Source organism: Pelophylax lessonae (assembly GCF_965119305.1).
Source record: "Pelophylax lessonae genome assembly, chromosome: 8".
NCBI lineage: Eukaryota > Metazoa > Chordata > Amphibia > Anura > Ranidae > Pelophylax > Pelophylax lessonae.
In genome coordinates this window covers 151,633,022-151,652,443 of record NC_138775.1, presented here as the reverse complement: position 1 = coordinate 151,652,443, position 19,422 = coordinate 151,633,022, and the positions used below count along the sequence as shown (strand labels likewise).

The 19,422-nt window shown below is 42.9% G+C and overlaps 1 protein-coding gene across 1 annotated transcript in view; it reads right to left on the bottom strand.

The window, feature by feature from the left end:
* CDC73 (cell division cycle 73) overlaps nucleotides 1–19,422 on the bottom strand; it is a 151,305-nt gene that overhangs the window by 101,600 nt on the left and 30,283 nt on the right. Inside the window, exons 6-9 of the mRNA XM_082266319.1 lie at nucleotides 14,816–15,032; nucleotides 11,973–12,071; nucleotides 11,650–11,728; nucleotides 2,493–2,557 (exon numbers count right to left, since the gene is read on the bottom strand). Of these exons, the coding sequence (XP_082122445.1) occupies nucleotides 2,493–2,557; nucleotides 11,650–11,728; nucleotides 11,973–12,071; nucleotides 14,816–15,032 (460 nt within the window). The remainder of the gene's footprint in view (nucleotides 1–2,492; nucleotides 2,558–11,649; nucleotides 11,729–11,972; nucleotides 12,072–14,815; nucleotides 15,033–19,422) is intronic.

Here is a 19,422-nt window from a genome sequence, read left to right as displayed (position 1 = left end):
CTGCTGTATTGCACAGTTGATGTCAAAACAAGACCGTGTCCTGCAGAGTACAGTCATTACTGTGGTCAAGAATGAACATGTTGCTGTAGAGGTGTCTTCTCAAACTTATAGCTGAGCAAGGAACGTACAACTTACCAACACAGATGATCCTTATTTTCCAAAAATAATCTATACACTTCCACTATATAAAATGCCACTGTAATCTATTTTTCACTAAATGCTTTCTTACGGTATTTTTCTACTTCCTTGTAATGTCCTCAGTGACCTCCCAAACCTCTGCTTTTCCCTCACTTACATTTGGAATGGGCAGTGCACATTAGCAACTGTCATGTCCACTGCTTTACACACATCTCAGGAGCAAGCAAGCAAAAGCAGCTGACTACATTCCTACATATAAGGACCATTAAGAACAAACATAGCCACCCTCTAATAGGAAGTTGGATTACAAGAGAGAAAAATCAAAATCTGGGAATGTGGACAAAGCGGATAGCAATAAAAAGGTACTTTAGGAACACATACTTGAAAAAAATGCTTCATTTTCAAATCAGAGCCAACAGTAAAATCAGTCTATATATGCAGTAAGGCATGGTGTTTATACTCCCCCGTGGTACCTAAGGGGTTAATCTTCTGCATTGTGTAAAAAGGCAGTTAGATCTTGCATGCACAGATCCTCCCCTTCTTCCACTGACTCCAAAACATGTCCGGATAAGACAGAGCCTTTAAAGTCAGGCTGCACAAGCTCAGTTTGGTGTGTATGGCTGGAGAGGTTTTTTTTTTTCTTTTCTTGGGAGTGCGCATGTGATCAACACAGGGCCAATCAGCACTGTCCAGACAGAGGGTCAGGAGCCTCAGGACAGCTCAGTGCAGTATGAAAACTCCTCCTACAAGTTTCACCAGAAACTGATAGAAATCACAAGGCTGCTATATACTGCTGATGAGAAAAGGTATTTAGCTGTGAATGCAGGCTCCTGGGTTTAGTAACGCTTTGACATACTAAGTAAGGTGCTCTCATACTTTCATGCTGGTACTGAAGTGACAGGAGCAGAGAGCCACACAGAGAAAACTTTTCAGGCTAACACAGAATCAATAAAAAGTTCTTAAGGAGGACCTTCACCTTAATAATAGGATTACATTTACAATGTTAAATAGAAAAAAAACAAAAAGGATTTATAAAGACTGACCTGTCACAACACACTGCTGCAAATATCAACAGGACTACTGGTCAGTACAAACTACAAAGCACATATGCTACATCATTACCCAAATTCATTCTTGGCATAAGATATACAATAAAAAAAAAAAAAAAAAAAAAAGAGCAAGGTCATACAAGATTAAGTCCCAGTTCACACATATGCGATGTCCACTGCGGGTTCCTGCATCGCACTCAACTCGCAGGCAGTTCACACTGCCATATGCAAAACGCTGGAGGTGTCAATACAAAGTTAATAACACCCACAGATCAGTTTACATATCGCAGCGCGAACTGTCAGTTCAGACATGAATCAGATCGCATAGGTGTGAACCGATTCTGGTGCGGACCCAAAAAAAGAGTCCTGTGCAAGTTGTGTCCGAGTCCGATGCAAATTCAGCCATACAATCTGTATCGCTGAGTTTGCATCGCACAGACATCACATGTGATTTGCAGAGCAGTGCGCTGCGAATCACATGCGATGCCCGTCATCGCATATGTGTGAACCGGCGCTAAATCTTTGCTAAAAGCTAAAATACAACTTCAGCTCTACAAAATACTCACATTAAAATGAAACCAGCCCTCAGTGTCTACAAAAATGATCGCCGTGATTAGTTCACAGATATCACAAGGCAAAAAGCCACTCAGATTGGCTCTTAAGTATTTGCCTGGGGTCTGCACTGTATAATCACAGTGCAATCACAGGCATCGTAAGCAAATGTGGCGCGCTTGCATGCGCACTGAAATTATTAACTTTTTAAAAAAAATCTAACTACAATGGCTAGATGCGAGACAGTTAAGTGGTTGTAAACTTCTGACATTAACAAAGCATATCTCTCTAGTGCGTGTGTCAGAGTGTCATTTCTGACTGTTGCTTCGTTCCTGTGCTATCATCACAAGTCACTTTTGATAAGTTTTCCTGATACCAAGAGAAAAATGGTGACAAGGGAGTGCTCAGCCTATGACTGACAGGCTCAGCTCTGTTCCTGTGAGCTGTGTGGAGGGGGGGTCCTTTTCCTCCAATCAGCTCACCCCCTGCTTTTCATAGAGAGATCCTATGTAAATTCTGCACTTTGAATAGATGTAAGGGAAAGACGGCTATAGATGAAGAGGTACAACTTTTGTAGGAGGATTTCATCTCTTTGCATCACCTGAGGCCAGTCACCTCACTGGATATATGTAAGGGTTTACAACCACTTCAGGCAAAAAATGCATGGCAATGGAAAAAAAATACCTAAAAAACTATGCAAACAACTTCTTGCATAACTTTTGTAAAATACAATAAATTTACTTTTCAACTTACAGTCACGGATTTCAAGGTCATTCCGTGGTATGTTCCCATAGTGTCGATTTTAAATCCTTCCGTTTCTAAATTGGATAACAAAATAATAATTTCAATCAGTATGTGCATGAAAAGTAAGGGCAATATTGCTGAAGTATTCTTTTTATAGCAGGGTAAGGCTTTCTGAGCCAATTTACCCACACAATACACACATTGCAATTGTTTTTTTGACATGGTATTAAAATATAGAATTCCATGCAAGGTTTTACCATCCAAAAAGGAGGGTCAAATCTCATCTTTGAAAATAGCTTCTAGTAAAGGTGTTATCTTTGGAAAAATATCTCCTTACCTCCTGTCCCAGTAAAAAATGTCAAATGTGAGATATCCCCTTCCCTTTTACTGCAGAAGTTTTTAGGACCGAAAGTGGAAGTGTTCTTTAGGGGCTTTGATGATAATGACCCCCGACAAAAAAAATAAACTAACTTTTTCCATCTATAGTCTGTCTTCAGACCTTCACCATACCCTCATATTTTTCCTATGTCCCATAAAATAATTTTCCTCAAAATCCACTGAAGCACAAAAAAAAAAAAAAATAGTAATTCAGGAGGTTTGGACAATGGTTAAAATATTTCTCTAAGATAAGCATAGCCTACATAAAACGGTCATGTCTCAGTTTTGTGAAAGAAAAGTACATATGTCCATAACACAGGAGGGACAGGACCTGTAGTAATATAAACATTTGGGATGCTTAAAAGCTGTCCAACTAGGGTGGTGAGCCAAAGAATATGGAACCTTAGAACCAGGATATGTGAACAACCAACCCCCAATAAAGGTTACATTTAAAAAGGGGGCAAAGGGAAATATTAAAAGTGCCACAACTAAAGAAATTAACAAAAAATGTACCCAGAACAGGACAGGTTAACAGAACTGTTACCAGATGGGGCAAAGTACAACTGAAATTGTGGAATACAAACCAAAGATGCTACATCAAACCAAAAAGGTGGAACAATAATGTTTCAGAACAGAAGGAAAATGGGATTTTTGAATTACTGTAAAATCCATTTCTCTGATGTTCATTGACGGACACACCTGCTGATCTTCTTGACCATTGGGTTATAGTGCCCCCTACAGGAGTAGGATACTAGGCAGAAAAAGAACTTGCCTACGCCTATGGCCAGTCCCAGGAGGTATACTCCCTCTCTCTGCTATAGGTACTCACCAGATCAGAGAACCTTTTGTTTTTTTCGGCTAAGCCAGATTTGAATGTCCAGAGACTTCGAACACATTTGGCCAAGATCTTTCTGCAGGGACCTCATATGGAACTGTCCAAACAGGACTGCCATGAAGATAGAAACCATCTGGCCCAGCAACCATGCAAGTCCAGAGGGACGATCACCTGCTGGACAGCAAGAGATGAATTGCAGCATGCAACTTCTGGAGTTTGTCCAGAGGAAGGAACACTCTGGCTGTAGCAGAGTCCAGTCAGACCCAGATAGTCCAGTTTTGTGGAAGGAACCAGAGCAGACTTTTGAAAATTCAGAAGCCAGCCAAACTCTGTAGTCTGTAAAGTGATGTCCACGTTGTCCATCAGAGGAGGAGGAGGAGACTCTGCTCGCAAGAGAAGATCGTCCAGGTAGCCCAGCACTGCGATTCCTCGCTGACGCAACGACGCCAGCACCAGAGTCAACACCTTTGTGAAGACCTGAGGAGCAGAGGCGAGACCAAAGGAACCGGAATGATTGAACAAACAAGTCTTGCCTCGCCCTAAAGAGAGGGCTTGCAATCGGTCCAAGGATAGATGCACATTGTAAGTAAAGAACCTCTCCGGAGGGTAAGAACGTAACTCAATCTTGTAGGCGGACTGGACCATATCACTTCGCGGACCCACTTGTCTTGCACCAAGGAGGTCCATGGGTCTGGAAACCAGCAAAAATGTCCCCCAACCCTAGGCACGGGTGAGGGCACACCTTCATGCAGAAGGGGTTTCGTCTGCGGGTCTGGAAAAACACGCTTTGGATTTGCCAGACCAAGTTCGCTTGGATCCTCCCGAAGAGGCCTTGAAAGGCTTTGAACCCTTGTCAGCTGACCCTGAAGTACGAAAAAACTTCATGTGAGCTGAGAAGGACAGGCCATGTCTACGACAAGGTTCCTTAACCTTACCAGCCTGCGGAAGAAAGGTGCTCTTCCTCCCGGTGTGACTCTTAATGATGTCATCCAGGGTAGCTCCAAAGATCAGTTAAGGATAAACTGAAGCCCCTAGATTAACTGGTCTGCCAGCTCTGCAAAGGCAGGGAGGAGCTGCTCACCCTCCAGGTCATGGCGTAAAAGCTTAGCCCACTCGTTCAGAGTTTGTGACACCAGGACAATGGTGAAGACCGGTCTGAGTGCCAGGGCCAGCCACAGTGAACATACTGCGGGCCACAACCTCCGCCTTTCTTTATGTCAGCCGGATCCTTAAAAGCCGGCGATTCTTCATGGTTTCCTTGTTCAACCTAGACACCGTGAGATCCACCAGTGCTGGAACAGCCCACTTAAGGAGGGACTCTTCAAATGGGTAGACCCCCATTAAGACGCTGAGGTACAACCAAGGTGAGGCTTTGGTCGTCCCCACTCTGTAGTGACAATTCGGTCAAAATAGGAGGGGAAAGGTTACACCTTTGCAGCTCTGGATGGCTTGTGAGTGCCAAAAGGGACCTGAGCCTCCGTCGCAGCTGCGTCCTCCCATCTTTAGGGTCTCAGGTGAGGGGGGTGCCTCAGAGGTAGGAGGGGAACCCAGGGGTCTGACTGTCCCATGGAGGGGCTCGCTTCCACCTCAAAACCCTCCAAGGGGAGACAGCTACTCATCATACCAGGAACCAGACGGGCACTGCTCCAGACAGAACCCCTCACCATCGAAATGGGGGGCTGTCGGCCAGGTGGAACGCTGCGACTCGGCCGAGACCCAGTCGTAAGCGACCTCTGGAGGAGTTTAACTCGCAGGCCAGCCCCCTTCCGGTGGGGATATGTCACGGCCAGTGCAATTTGGGTGGGTGGTGCGCTTCAGAAGTGGAAATGTAACTTATAAGGGTGTGGCTTAAAACATGGCTTAAAATGGTGAATATATAAAATAAAGACGTGTTCCTGTGATAAAATTGTGTATTCGTTAAATTATGCCGTGGTGATCAAACAAATTAAAATGTAAATAAACCATTACAATATATCTTCTATACAAAAAAAGTGCTGAGTACTTCAATTTCATAAAAAATCAGTAAATAAATAATCCGTTAATAAAGTATAAATATATAGATGGAGTTTCAAAACCAATTAAAGGTGCTTTGTGCTTTCTGAAATAAATAAAGTGCACTGTTCAAGGTGTCCATTTATAAAAATCCAAAAATCAGGTACAATTCCCTTCAATAGCTTCAAAGAATAGTAAACGTGCTCTCATGCAAGAAATAAGGGTGTTGTGACTTGCTGCCTCCACCAGGTGTCACATCTAGGTGTTCTATATTCTCACCTCAATAAGGTGTATATTGCGCCTGTATGTAAAGCTTAGCCTCCGGGTAACATGTAGGCTTTTGCTAATTCCAGTCTCCTGTTTCGACCTCCGGGTGTTTTCCTGTCCTGTCCTTTCAGCTTTTGGGGTGTAATCTGTAATCTGGCTATCCCGGCCCGGGATAGCCAGATTACAGATTACACCCCAAAAGCTGAAAGGACAGGACAGGAAAACACCCGGAGGTCGAAACAGGAGACTGGAATTAGCAAAAGCCTACATGTTACCCGGAGGCTAAGCTTTACATACAGGCGCAATATACACCTTATTGAGGTGAGAATATAGAACACCTAGATGTGACACCTGGTGGAGGCAGCAAGTCACAACACCCTTATTTCTTGCATGAGAGCACGTTTACTATTCTTTGAAGCTATTGAAGGGAATTGTACCTGATTTTTGGATTTTTATAAATGGACACCTTGAACAGTGCACTTTATTTATTTATTTCAGAAAGCACAAAGCACCTTTAATTGGTTTTGAAACTCCATCTATATATTTATACTTTATTAACGGATTATTTATTTACTGATTTTTTATGAAATTGAAGTACTCAGCACTTTTTTTGTATAGAAGATATATTGTAATGGTTTATTTACATTTTAATTTGTTTGATCACCACGGCATAATTTAACGAATACACAATTTTATCACAGGAACACGTCTTTATTTTATATATTCACCATTTTAAGCCATGTTTTAAGCCACACCCTTATAAGTTACATTTCCACTTCTGAAGCGCACCACCCACCCAAATTGCACTATTGTATTGACTGGTTCCTGGTACCAGTATTGTGGTGCAGCAGCAGGAAGGGAAACATATACGACCTCGGATAGCGCAGGAACCACCCATACATATAAGATATGTCACGGCCAACCTAGCGCGGAGCTGAGGTCTGCGTGTGCTTGCTGGCTAGACTGGGGTGACCACTCCTGTAGGGGGCAATATAACCCAATAGTTAAGAATATCAGGAGCTGTGTCAGTCAATGAACTAAGCAGAAAAATAAAATTATTGCAGCCACTACATCCAATGACCAGTGACATGCATTAACACTCATTTTTGTTATCCATTTAGGTACACTTTAAGTAGAACATCCATAATATTTAGCATCCAGGGAAAGGAAGATGGATAGATAAGGCATATCCAAATAAAGATATCAGTTAACAACCAGAGGCTTAAAACACAACACCATTGACCTTTAGGTTCACGGAGGGAAAGGTTAATACTATGTAGGATGTATCTGACAGATACTAATTCTATTCCAAGAGAAAGCAATGGGTAGGACAACTGTGTCAACTAGAAATCTATATGGAAAGAGGCAGAGAAAGAAGTAAAACGAATTGGAAAAAGGTAGTAATCCCAAACACCTTCAAAGATGGGGTGGGGCGATCTGCAGCACCTACATGTAAAAAGGTTGGATGGTAGGAAGAAGGATAATTTGGCTACAAGGGCATACAGAACAATCAAGGTGCATCACAAATATGGTAAATCAAGTTTAGACTGCCTGACAAATACAGGATTCTAGGAATTAAGACATTGAGCTCTGTATTGTGCAAAAAGATCCTTTCCAAATGGGAGCCAGGAGGAGAATTCATGTTATAGCACATAGGACGAATAGCCTTGGAGGGTTGGGGGGGGGATCAATCTTTCAGTGATTTGGTACCTTAAAAGGTTTTTTAAAGCGATACAGTGGCTTGAAAAAGTATTCATACACCTTGAAATTTTCCACATTTTGTCATGTTACAACCCAAAATGTAAATGTATTTTATTGGAATTTTAGTTGGCAGAGCAACACAAAGTGGCACATAACTGAAGTGAAAGGAAAATGATAAACCGTTTTCAAATTTTTTTACAGGTAACCTCTGAAAAGTGTGGCGTGCATTTGTATTCAGCCCCCGAGTCAATACTTTGTAAAACAACCTTTCACTGCAAATTACAGCTGCAAGTTGTTTTGGATAGGTCTCTACCAGCTTTTCACATCTACTGAATGAAATTTTTGCCCATTCGTGTTTACAAAATAACTCAGATTGGATTTACAGTATCTAAACCACAATTTTCAAGTCTTGCCACAGATTCTCAAATGGATTTAGGTCTGGACTTTGACAGGGCCATTCTAAACACATGAATATGCTTTGATCCAAACCATTCCATTGTAGCTTTGGCTGAACATTTAGGGTCGTTGTCCTGCTGGAAGGTGAACCTCTGCCCCAGTCTCAAGTCTTTTGCAGACTCAAACAGATTTTCTTCTATGATTGCCCTGTATATGGCTCCATCCATCTTCCCATTAACCCTGACCAGCTTCCTTGTCCCTACTGAAGAAAAGCATTGCCACAACATGATGCTGCTGCCACCATGTTTCACGGTGAGGATGGTGTGTTCAGGGTGATGTGCATTGTTAGCTTTCCGCCATACATAGTGTTTTGCTTTTAGGTTAAAAAGTTCAATTTTAGTCTCATCTGACCAGAGCACCTTCCTCCACGTTTGCTGTGTCCCCTAAATGGATTCTCGCAAACTGCAAACGGGACTTCTTATGGTTTTCTTCTTGCCACTCTTCCATATCCATAAAGGCCAGATTTGTGGAGTGCACGACTAATAGTTGTCCTGTGGCCAGATTCTCCCACCTGAGCTGTGGATCTCTGCAGCTCCTCCAGAGTTACCATGGGCCTCTTGGCTGCTTCTCTGATTAATGCTCTTTGCCCTGCATGTCAGTTTAGATCAGGGTTTCTCAACTCCGGTCCTCAGGGCACACTAACAGGCCAGGTTTGCAAGAAAACTGAAATACATCACAGGTGATATCATTTGCTGTTCAGTGATTGCAGTATTCTAGTTTGCATCTCCCCAAGGTAATACTTAAAATCTGGCCTGTTAGTGTGCCCTGAGGACTGGAGTTGAGAAACACTGGTTTAGATGAACGGCCATGTCTTGGTCATTTGCAGCTGTGCCATACTCTTTCCAATTTCAGGTGATTGATTAAAAAAACAGTGCTCTGTGAGATGTTCAAAGCTTGGGATATTTTCTTTTTTTTTTTTTTTAATAACCTAACCTTGCTTTAAACTTCTCCACAACTTTATCCCTAACCTGTCTGGTGTGTTCCTTGGCCTTCATAATTCTGTTTGTTCACTAATTAGGTGACTTCTAAAGGCAATTGGTTCCACTGGATTTTAGGTAGGGTATCAGAGTAAAGGGGGCTGAATACAAATGCACAAAACACATTTCAGTTTTTTTTTTTTTTTAAATAAAAATTTGAAGATCATATATCTTCTTCCTTCCACTTCACAATTATGTGCCACTTTGTGTTGGTCTATCACATAAAATGGCAATAAATCACATTTACCTTTTTGGTTGTAACATGAGAAAATGTGGAAAATTTTTAAGGGGTATGAATACTTTTCAAGGCGCTGTATTTTGCCATTGAGGGAAACTCTGCATCTGGGTAACCAAGTCCTGTCCAGTGACCTTACAGGGAAGTACAGGACTAACAAAAATAGATTTCCTTGTAAAAGGAAGATACACACATTAACCTTACTGTAATAAGTGAGGAACAACTGATGTAAGGATCCAACGATATCGGACATTAGGAAAAACTACATAGAAAAAATTTTCTTAAGGCAGCCTTGAGATGAAAACCAGAGTTTCTCAGAAACTCAAAAAAACTGGCCAACATTGAGAATCCTCTACTTCATGGGAAACTGTGGCAACAAACTAGACTCAGTAGGAGAGTGAATAGATCTATGAAAAGAATCTCACCAAGAGAAGGAAACGGAATAGGGGATAAAACCCACTTTGACATGATTACAGCTAAAAAAATCTAAAGGCCTAGCATTGCATTGTGTTCCGATTCTAGATTCGCCAATGCAGAAGGAACAAGGTAAGGAGACGTATGAGAAAGGGAATTTCCTCATTGCCTTAAGAGGTAAATGCGAAGAGGTTCACTATACCCAAAAGTGTAGGTGGATAGGATCTTTGGCTGAGTAGGAACTGCAAGAAAACTAGGATGCCAACCCCTTTTAGTGAGAGTCTGCAGGGTAATCCACACAAGGGAAGCCGAAAAAATAAAAGTAAAGTTAAATACTTGTTCTGGAGGACTCCAAGCTGCTGATATTGAATACTAAAGCTTAGAATAATTGTAAGCAAGATCTAGCTAATTATAATTTTTTTTCAAAAAGGTATCACTGTATGAATTTTATATTGAAATGGAGATGACCTGCCAGAAACACCATTTGGACTATAAAAATCCATATTTGCCTTTGTCTGAATACCAGTTTAACAAAAAAGGAGATTCCCCTGGGTAGTGGGACTTTATGGGCAACAGAGCATCCAACAAAGTAATACAAACGTATAAAAAAGTATAAATTTATTCAATTAACATCATAAAAAGCATTATGAAAAATGCCAACAATAAGTACATGGACGAGTTGTATCCTATTAAAAGCAAACACATATACGGCTAACATGGTACATCACGTGCTAAACTAGACCAAATGAGTGCCCGAAATCCAGGGAAGACCTGACGAGTTTCGGGCGTGGCCTTCTTCAGAGGTCAACGAACTCGTTTCACTATGGTCACTTTGCACAGGCGTACAGAGCCGTATGTAAATGTTTCACAATTGGCTGCAGCGCAGCACAAAAACGTCAATGATCGCAGGAGCAAGGACACTCCTCATGGATAGTGTGTGTGTAAGAATAATTCCCAAATGATGGGAGGGAACCGTTGTCAAATGGATCCCACAAGGATCCCGGAAGGCCCACGTGAAACGTTTGATGTATAGGGTCAGGGTAACAGCTGGCCCATATCGCCTTGGGAGGGCGGGTGTATCCAGGTGCGACCGCAGACTGTAGTCACAAAAGTAATCCCTCTGATGTGATGAGGAGAGGTGTATAGCTTCTACCAGGAAGGTGAGCCCTTGCTCTTGCCATCGTTGGCGTTTTCGTGCTGCACTGCAGCCAATTGTGAAACATTTACATACGGCTCTGTACGCCTGTGACCATAGTGAAAGGAGTTCCAGTTGACCTCTGAAGAAGGCCACGCCCGAAACTCATCAGGTCTTCCCTGGATTTCAGGCACTCATTTGGTCTAGTTTAGCACGTGATGTACCATGTTAGCTGTATATGTGTTTGCTTTTAATAGGATCTAACTCGTCCATGTACTTATTTTCGGAATTTTTCATAACACTTTTTATGATGTTAATTGAATAAATTTATACTTTTTTATACATTTGTATTACTTTGTTGCCCATAAAGTCCCGCTACCCAGGGCAATCTCCTATTTGCTATATAAAATTGGGATGCAGGCAACGCACATCCAGACACTTAAGACTGAACGAACAAATTTTCCAATACCAGTTTAATTACTTTCTCATTTCCAGTATACAATTGAATTTAAAGCAGAACAAAATCAATGGAAACCACCTAATTATTGGTCAAAATGTACATTTGTTTAAATTCAACCCCTATTTTGACAGTTTGATCACACAGACCAGATGTGATGAAAGCTGTGGGTGACAAATTTGGGCTGCTCATTTCTATGTAACTGTGTTTGCACTCAACCCCCCAAATCCAAAACTGATGAAAACTTGTATTATTGTATGACCACTGTGACACACAAGCAATCAAGAAATTATTTAAATCTGGAACTTCCAGAACATACCTTCTTTTCCCTTGAATCTTTCCTGATCGTACCTATTGTATATTTGTGGAGCTGGTTGTTTATTTCTTAATGTGGGGTCCTATAAAATAAGAGAGCTAATATTACATTTCAGATGAACACAAATCTCCACAGACAACCACAGAAACCTTTTTGTGCACAAACAGTGCTCTATGGAGGAATCGGCTTTCATTTGCTAAATAACAGGCATCTAGCAAGGTAAGTGCTAATTCAAACACAAAACTTTCAGCTTTCCAGCACAAAACAGTATATCAAAAGGAGGACCTCCTAGAAAAAAAAAAAGGCTTTAATTCTGCACAACTTACAGTGGGTGCTGTAGTCTGCACAGGTCTTTGCTCGGGTGCACGCCCTTCTTCTCTTGCTTTCACATTCTGAAGAATTGCGAATATATTTTTGGCAAAATTCTGAAAAAAGGAAAAAAACGTTTTCAGAACTAAAAATTAGATCATATTTAAAAGGCATGTACAATACTATTTTTAGTATAGAATAGGTCACAGACAAAGCAGCAGGTCTGTTTGTTGCAAGGCTAAGTTTAGACGTAAAATGGTTGTAAAGGTTGAGGCTGGGTTCACACTGATGCGAACAGAATGTGGGTTTACGTGCATCCAATTTGCATGACAGGAGAGTGTGAACGGCGCTCAATGGAACCGGTTCACACAGCTCCGTGTCAACCGCTGTCCGGTTTGCAGAAGGTTCCTGTGCGTCTTGGCTCCGTTTCATGTCAGAATTCAGGCAAAATTTCAGACTTGATTCGCCACTGAAATGGAGAACAGGGACGCACTGGACACCCTGCTGTAAGCCGCTCCACAGCGTGTGAACCCAGCATGAAATGTTTATACCTTCATGCCTTCAGAATGCCGCCGCCACCCCCCCAGTACTTACCCAAGCCCGATCCTGCAATGTTCATGAAAGCGGCTGCTTTCCCAGGTCTCTGCCTCCTAATTGGCAGAGACAGCAGTGGGAGTCAGATCGCACTGCTTTCACTCACAGCCAATAAATCCATATTATATTATATTATATTATATTATATTATATATATATATATATATATATATATATATATATATATATATATATATATATATATATACATATATACATATATACACACACACACACATATACACACACACACACACAGTCCCTTGAAAAATTATTTTTCCCACTGTAATCAAAATAGTGCAAACAAAGAATGTGCAAAACATTGATATGGACCTAAAATGTCCCACATACAAGGTTCTGGGCAGTGATCTGTAAATATATCTAAAAAAACAATAAATCAAATAATAGTCCATACATATGTGAAAAGTGCTCGATGTGCACTATGCTCTCAAAGTGCTGAAGTGCTCGAAGGTGCTCCTTTAGAGAAGATGGCCTCTTACCAAACAATGTTGATCCCGAATTACAGAGGGATCATAAAGGCATAATATCCATCCACCAGTTGGTAATAACCTTATCAGAACCACGTCTTGGAAAATTGCTCCATGAAAGATCGGATAATACAGGACTATTTCCTGCTGTATTCTGCTATGAGTCGCTTCCGGCTTGCTTCCCAAATGTGATTCTATTGGTGAGCGATCTAAGCAAATTTTAAGAGCTGATCCTGTATGATCCGATCTTTTATGGAGAAATTTTACAAGATGTGGTTCTGATATAGGTATTACCAACCTGTAGATGGATATTATGCCTTGATGATACCTGTAATTCAGGATCCACATTGTTTAAGTGGCCATCTTCTCTAAAGGAGCACCTTTGAGCACTTCAACACTTTGAGAGCATACTGCACATCAAGCACTTTTTACACATACATACATACATACATGGACTATTTGATTTGATCTATTGATTGTTATTGTATTTTTGGATATAACTGCCCAGAACCTTGTATGTGGGACATTTTAGGTCCATATCACGGTTAATTTTGCACATTATCTTTGTTTTCAATTTATGTACCGATTACAGTGAAGTATTTATTTTTAAAAAGAAAGCGCACTATTTAGTTTTTTTTGAGGATTTGCCATTTTGCCCAGTGTCTGAATATATAGGGTACAGCAGTGCCATTAGGTTTGCCTAAATCTTTGAAATGTGTTGCACTGAGTGCAAGAGTTTCTTTCACATAATCACAGCCAATGGGAAGAGAGCGGGGGAATCGTTCTTTGTGTCCTATGGATCAGTGTTTGCATTGCTTTGCAGAGACGTCTGACAGTTGGTGAGGTGGTGATATGACTTGCAATGCTTGTGAGTGCAGGGCATTTAATTTGTGGCAATAGTTTTTGCCGAGGGAGTGAAGCAAAGCCATTGCAACCAATGCATATGAGCACCCCCATCTGTTGCCTTTCCAGCTTAGGGATGGGGTGGTTGGGAGGATGGAAAAAAAAAAAAAAAACACCACAGCTCAAAACACGTTTTTTGATGATGCGCACCCCAGGATAAGCCCACTCATGTTCTAATTGCTGAATAAGACATAATTCTTTTAATTTCTTAAAAGAAATATGAAAACTAACCAATTCACTATGTAAAAATAGGGAGAAACGTGATGCTATAAAAAGGTTAATACTTTGATGGAATACTTAAGCCTATGTTTCAATATGCAATCTATGTATGTTTAACATTCTTGAAGTCATTGGAAATGCAATGAATCATTTTCTATACTGTTGATGCTTTAATAAAAATGTGGAAAAAAAAAAAAAAATAGGGAGAAAATTATAGTTGCATTTGTGAAAGTGTTGTAATAAATGCAAATATTTACAAGTATTGGTTTATTTTAAATTTTATTTATTTTTTTGCTAAAATAAAGAATGTTATACTTACCTGCTCTGTGCAACCAAATTGCAAAGAGCAGTCTCTTACCTCCTGTTTGGCGATCCTCCGCTGATGCGGTCCGCTCCTCCTTCCTCTGAATGCCCCCTCAGAAAGCATGATGCTATGGGGTTTTTAGTTTAGGTCCTCTTTAAATTATATATACCAACACAATGCTTTGTTTTTATTATTGTTTTATTAGATTCTATCAGTCCAGTGGATTCTAACTTTTTTAATGGTATTTATAACCAAAAAGTGGTTGACATGTTTATTGGCTTGTTCTTTCAAAATGAAAAGGTTTATCTCAGGTTCATTCCCGTTATGCTTGCCAATTACACATTAAACTCACTTTTCCTGTACTCTGTAAAATAGTTGTTCTTGTTCTCCATACTCTCTCTCTGCTGACAATGTCCCTTGTAACATCCACTTCTGCATCTACAAAACTTCTCTGTTTTAATGCTGTGATGTCATCATCCAAATCGGTTTTGATTGTCGTTTTTCTTTTTGCCATAATTTTGGCTTTGATGGCTGCAATTTTTTCAACTGACATGGCTTCCGAAAGAGACCTAAAAATGCAGAAAAAAAAGGCAGTTTGAAAGAAGTTATTTGAATGTGCACAGAGAACCCAGAAATGCCATATCCATAGGTTACTCAGTACACATCTATTCACCCAGGCTTATAGTAACTCCTGACAAATCCTTCTCTTCAAAAGACAGCAGTAACAGTTTGAGTGCTTTGAGACCCCAGGGAGAAAAGCACTATAGAAATATTAAATGCGTTTGAAGGCACAATTTTTAACCACCTCCTTCCCAAGCCTAGTCTGACACGCTCCTACATGTAAAAAATTGGATTTTTGACTTACCATAAAATCCATTTCTCTGATGTTCTTTGACGGCAGCAGCTCCTGATATTCATAGCTATTGGGTTATACTGCCCCCTACAGCAGTAGGACACTAGGCAAAAAATAATTCTGGCTAAACCCATGGGCAGTCCCAGGGGATAGAATCCCTCTCTCTGCTATAGGTACTCAGTTTTGTTACAAGCAGTGTCGGGAATTCTTACTCCACAGAGGGGTGGGTGCGGTGTCCGTCAATGAACATCAGAAATTAATTTTACGGTAAGTCAAAAATCCCATTTTCTCTTTCGTTCAATGACAGACACAGCTCCTGATATTCATAACCATTGGGACGTCCCAAAGCAGTGTTACACATGAGGGGTGAGAACAACAAATAAATCCCAAGGCAAAACAGCCAACCAAACAACTGGAGCCCACCTGAAAAAAAAAGAGGAGAAAAAAAAAAAAAAAAACACCATCAAAGAGGCTCAAGTCCTCTTAATAGCAGCCTGCAAAACCTTGATCTGATCCACCTCGGGGGGGGGGGGCGGGGGGGTGGGATGCCCCACCAGGGAGACCGCTTATGAAACGCCACCCACCGTGGTCCAACGCCTAAAGACTGAGGAAATCCGCCTGCCGATTTTCCACCCTGGGAATGTGTACGGCAGAGAGAGCTGGAATGAACCGCTCTGCCCCACCTTAAAAAGCCAGCTACCTCAAGAGCCACCAGGACACTTATTGTCCCCCCTTGGTGATTGACATAAGCCACGACCGATTGAGTTCGCACTTGACAACCCTGAAGACGATCCGTCCAATGATCCAGACACAGTCTGATCGCTCGGAGTTCCAAGACATTGATCAGGAGTATGGACTCTTCCAGCTTCCCTGAGCAGAATGCTTGCCGAGGACGCCTCCCCAGCCGGACAGGCTGACATACGTAGTGACCACTGTCCAATACAAGGGGAGGAAGCATTTTCCCAGCCGAAGCACCAGAGAACAAAGCCACCATACCAGGGACTCCTTCATGCCCCGACTCAGTCGGATCTGATTGTCCAGAGACTGCAGAGTCTTGTCCCATTTGGTCAGAATTTTCCTTTGCAGGGACCTCGTATGGAACTGTGCAAACGGAACCGCCTCAGAAAAGGTAGACACCATCAGGCTAAGCAGCCGCATGCAAGTCCGGAATGATGACTATTTGTTGGGACAGCAGGAGGCGAATTGCAGCCTGCAATTTCTAGAGTTTGTCCAGAGGAAGGAGCACTCTGGCCAAGACCGAGTCCAGAGTCAGGCCCAGATAGTTCAGCTTTGTGGACGGAACCAGAGCAGACTTCTGAAAATTCAGAATCCAGCCGAACTCCCGCAGAGTTTGTACTGTGATCTTCAGGTTCTCCACCAGAGCAGAGGGAGACTATGCTCGCATAAGGAGATCGTCCAAATAGCCCAGTACCGTGATCCCCGTTGGCGTAGCAAAGCTAGCACCGGGACTTACGCTTTCGTGAAGACCCGAGGAGCAGATGACAGACTAAAGGGTAATGCCGCAAACTGATGATGCTCCTCTCCCACAGCAAAGCGGAGAAATCACTGGTAACTGGCACATATTGGAATGTAAAAGGTGGGCATCCTTGATATCGATAGAGGCATTAAAATTCCCCCTGACCCAGGGATGTCACCACTGCTTGAATGGACTTGAATTTGAACTTCTGTACCCGCACAAAGCACTTGAGCACCTAGGATGGGATGCACTTTGCCTTCCTTCCTGGGGACTGAACAGGTTTGACTAAAAAAACTGAAAACTTTCCAAGGTCGGAACTGGGACAATCAGCCCCTGAAAGAACAGGTCTTGTACCACCCTAAACAGGCACTGCAAGTGATCTGGGGACAGGTGCAAGTGTGAAGAAAAAAAACCTTGCCAGTGGACAAGAGCGAAACTTGATCCTGTAGCCAGACCGAATTACTTTGTGGACCCCACTTGTCATGCACTTGGGAAGTCCACAGGTACGGAAACCAACAAAGACACCACCCCCGGGTGATATGGGTGAGGGCGCACCTTTATGCAGAAGGAGCCTTGTCCCAGGGTCTGGAGAAGCCCAATCTTGGCTTGCCAGACCAGGTTCGTTTGGATCCTCTAGGAGAGGCTCTGAAAGGCTTAAGCCCCGTACACACGTACCGCTCGTCGCCTGCAAATATTCAGCCGCCGACCGATCGGCCAATTGTAGGCTTGTTAGTATGATGCTTCCGACAGCCGACAGCGCATTTTCGGCCAAACAGAATCTGTCCTGCAGGCATTAAAATTTTTGTACGCCGACAACAGAACGGCCGATTGTGCGTCAGTCAGTACAGATTTCGGCCGACAGACAGCAGATTTGCAAGACTGGGCATGCTCAGAAAAGAAAAAAAAGACAAGGAAAGTTAACCATCACATGACATCACTTCTGCAGTCGGCTGTTGTTGGCCGACAAAATTCGTGTGCAGTCTTTTGCAGTTTTCAACAGACACGACAGCCCTGGACAAAAGACTGCCGATCGTTCGGCCGACGATCCGTACGTGTGTACGGGGCTTTAGAGCGCTCGTCAGTTGACCCTGAGGGATGAAAAAACTTATGAGCTGAGAAGGAAGGCCCACGACTATGACAAAGTTCCTTGACCTTAGTAGCCTGCGGACAAAAAAAAATACTCTTCCGCCCTGTGCTACCTTTACTGATGTCATCCAAGTTCGCTCCAAAAAGACAGACAGACAATCTCCTTGAAAGTGAAGATCAGTCAAGGCCATTTTTTGAAGTCTGATCCACAGACCAGCACTTGTGCAAAACAGAGGCAAGCCATCAGGGGAGCTGCAGCCAAAGAGGTATCACAGATAAACTGCAGTCCCTGGACCAACTTGGTCTGCCAGCTTTGCAAATGCAGGGGGGAGCTATTCCCCCTCTAGGTCACGGTGTAGGAGCTTAGCCCACTCAGTCAGAGTTTGCAACACTAGGGCAATGGTGAATACCGCCTCAGTGCTGAAGCAGCCCGAGTGTGCATATTGTGGGCCATAGTCTCTGCCTTCTGGTCAGCCGGATCCTTAAAGGCCAGGGACTCTTCAACCGTAATCATGGTTGCCTTGTTTAATCCAGAAACTGGAGGGTCCACCACCGGTGGCACAGTCCACTTCTTAAGGAGGAACTTCTCATAGGGATAATGCCTAGTAAAGCGCTTAGGGACCACACGGGGAAGCTTTGGTCGTCTGCACTCTTTAGCGACAATTCTGTCAAAATAGGCAGGGAAAGGAAACACCATTGCTGCTTTGGATGGCTTGTGAGTGCCAAAAGGGCCCCTGCGCCTCCGTCACAGCTACATCCTCCATCTTCAGGATCCCACGCACAGATACAATCAGTGCATCCACCAGCCCCTTTTCCTGGGCAGTCGCAGACATGGGAGGAATCATTCTCCCTATCAGAGGATTCCAGGCGCGTGGTTGCAGACCCAGCAGGGTGACCCGCATCCGCAGTGGCCGAATCAGATTCAGGATCTGATGAGACAGATAGGAAGGGGAAGGCAGGGTGTGCTTTTTGCTAGCCCGTCGCCCGCAAGACAGCTCCACCTTGAACACAAGGGACTTCAGGACCGCCATCAGTGCATGAATGGATGGTTGGGACCTGGAGTGCCCAGCAGCCTTAGAGAGGTGAGGAGGTGGGGAAATGTGCTCCAAAGACTCCATGAGTCACAAAGGGGACCCCACAAAAAGTGTAAAAAACTTCTAAGGGACAACCCCCACCGCGTTGGCAGCACCACCCGGTCGCCAGCACAAGGCACAGAGTGATCCTCAACAGAGAGGTAGAGGACACCACCAGACTCCCTATACACCGACACAGGCACCTGCAACCACCAGGAGAATCTGCACTACACCTGCGGACAATCAGGAAGCTATAAGATCCAGGAGTCAACACCAGGGGATGAGGAGAGGCTCCCAGCACCAAAATCGTCACTCACAGGGCTCCACTGTCATGGCTGCCGCTATTTCCAGTCACAAGAAAATGGCTGCTGGACTACACAAACATGGCTGCCGTGTATAGAAACACAGAGGCTTCCTGCAGCACCACAGGGATTACAGGGAGCCTTAAGGCCTGGTCTCCCAGGAGGGAG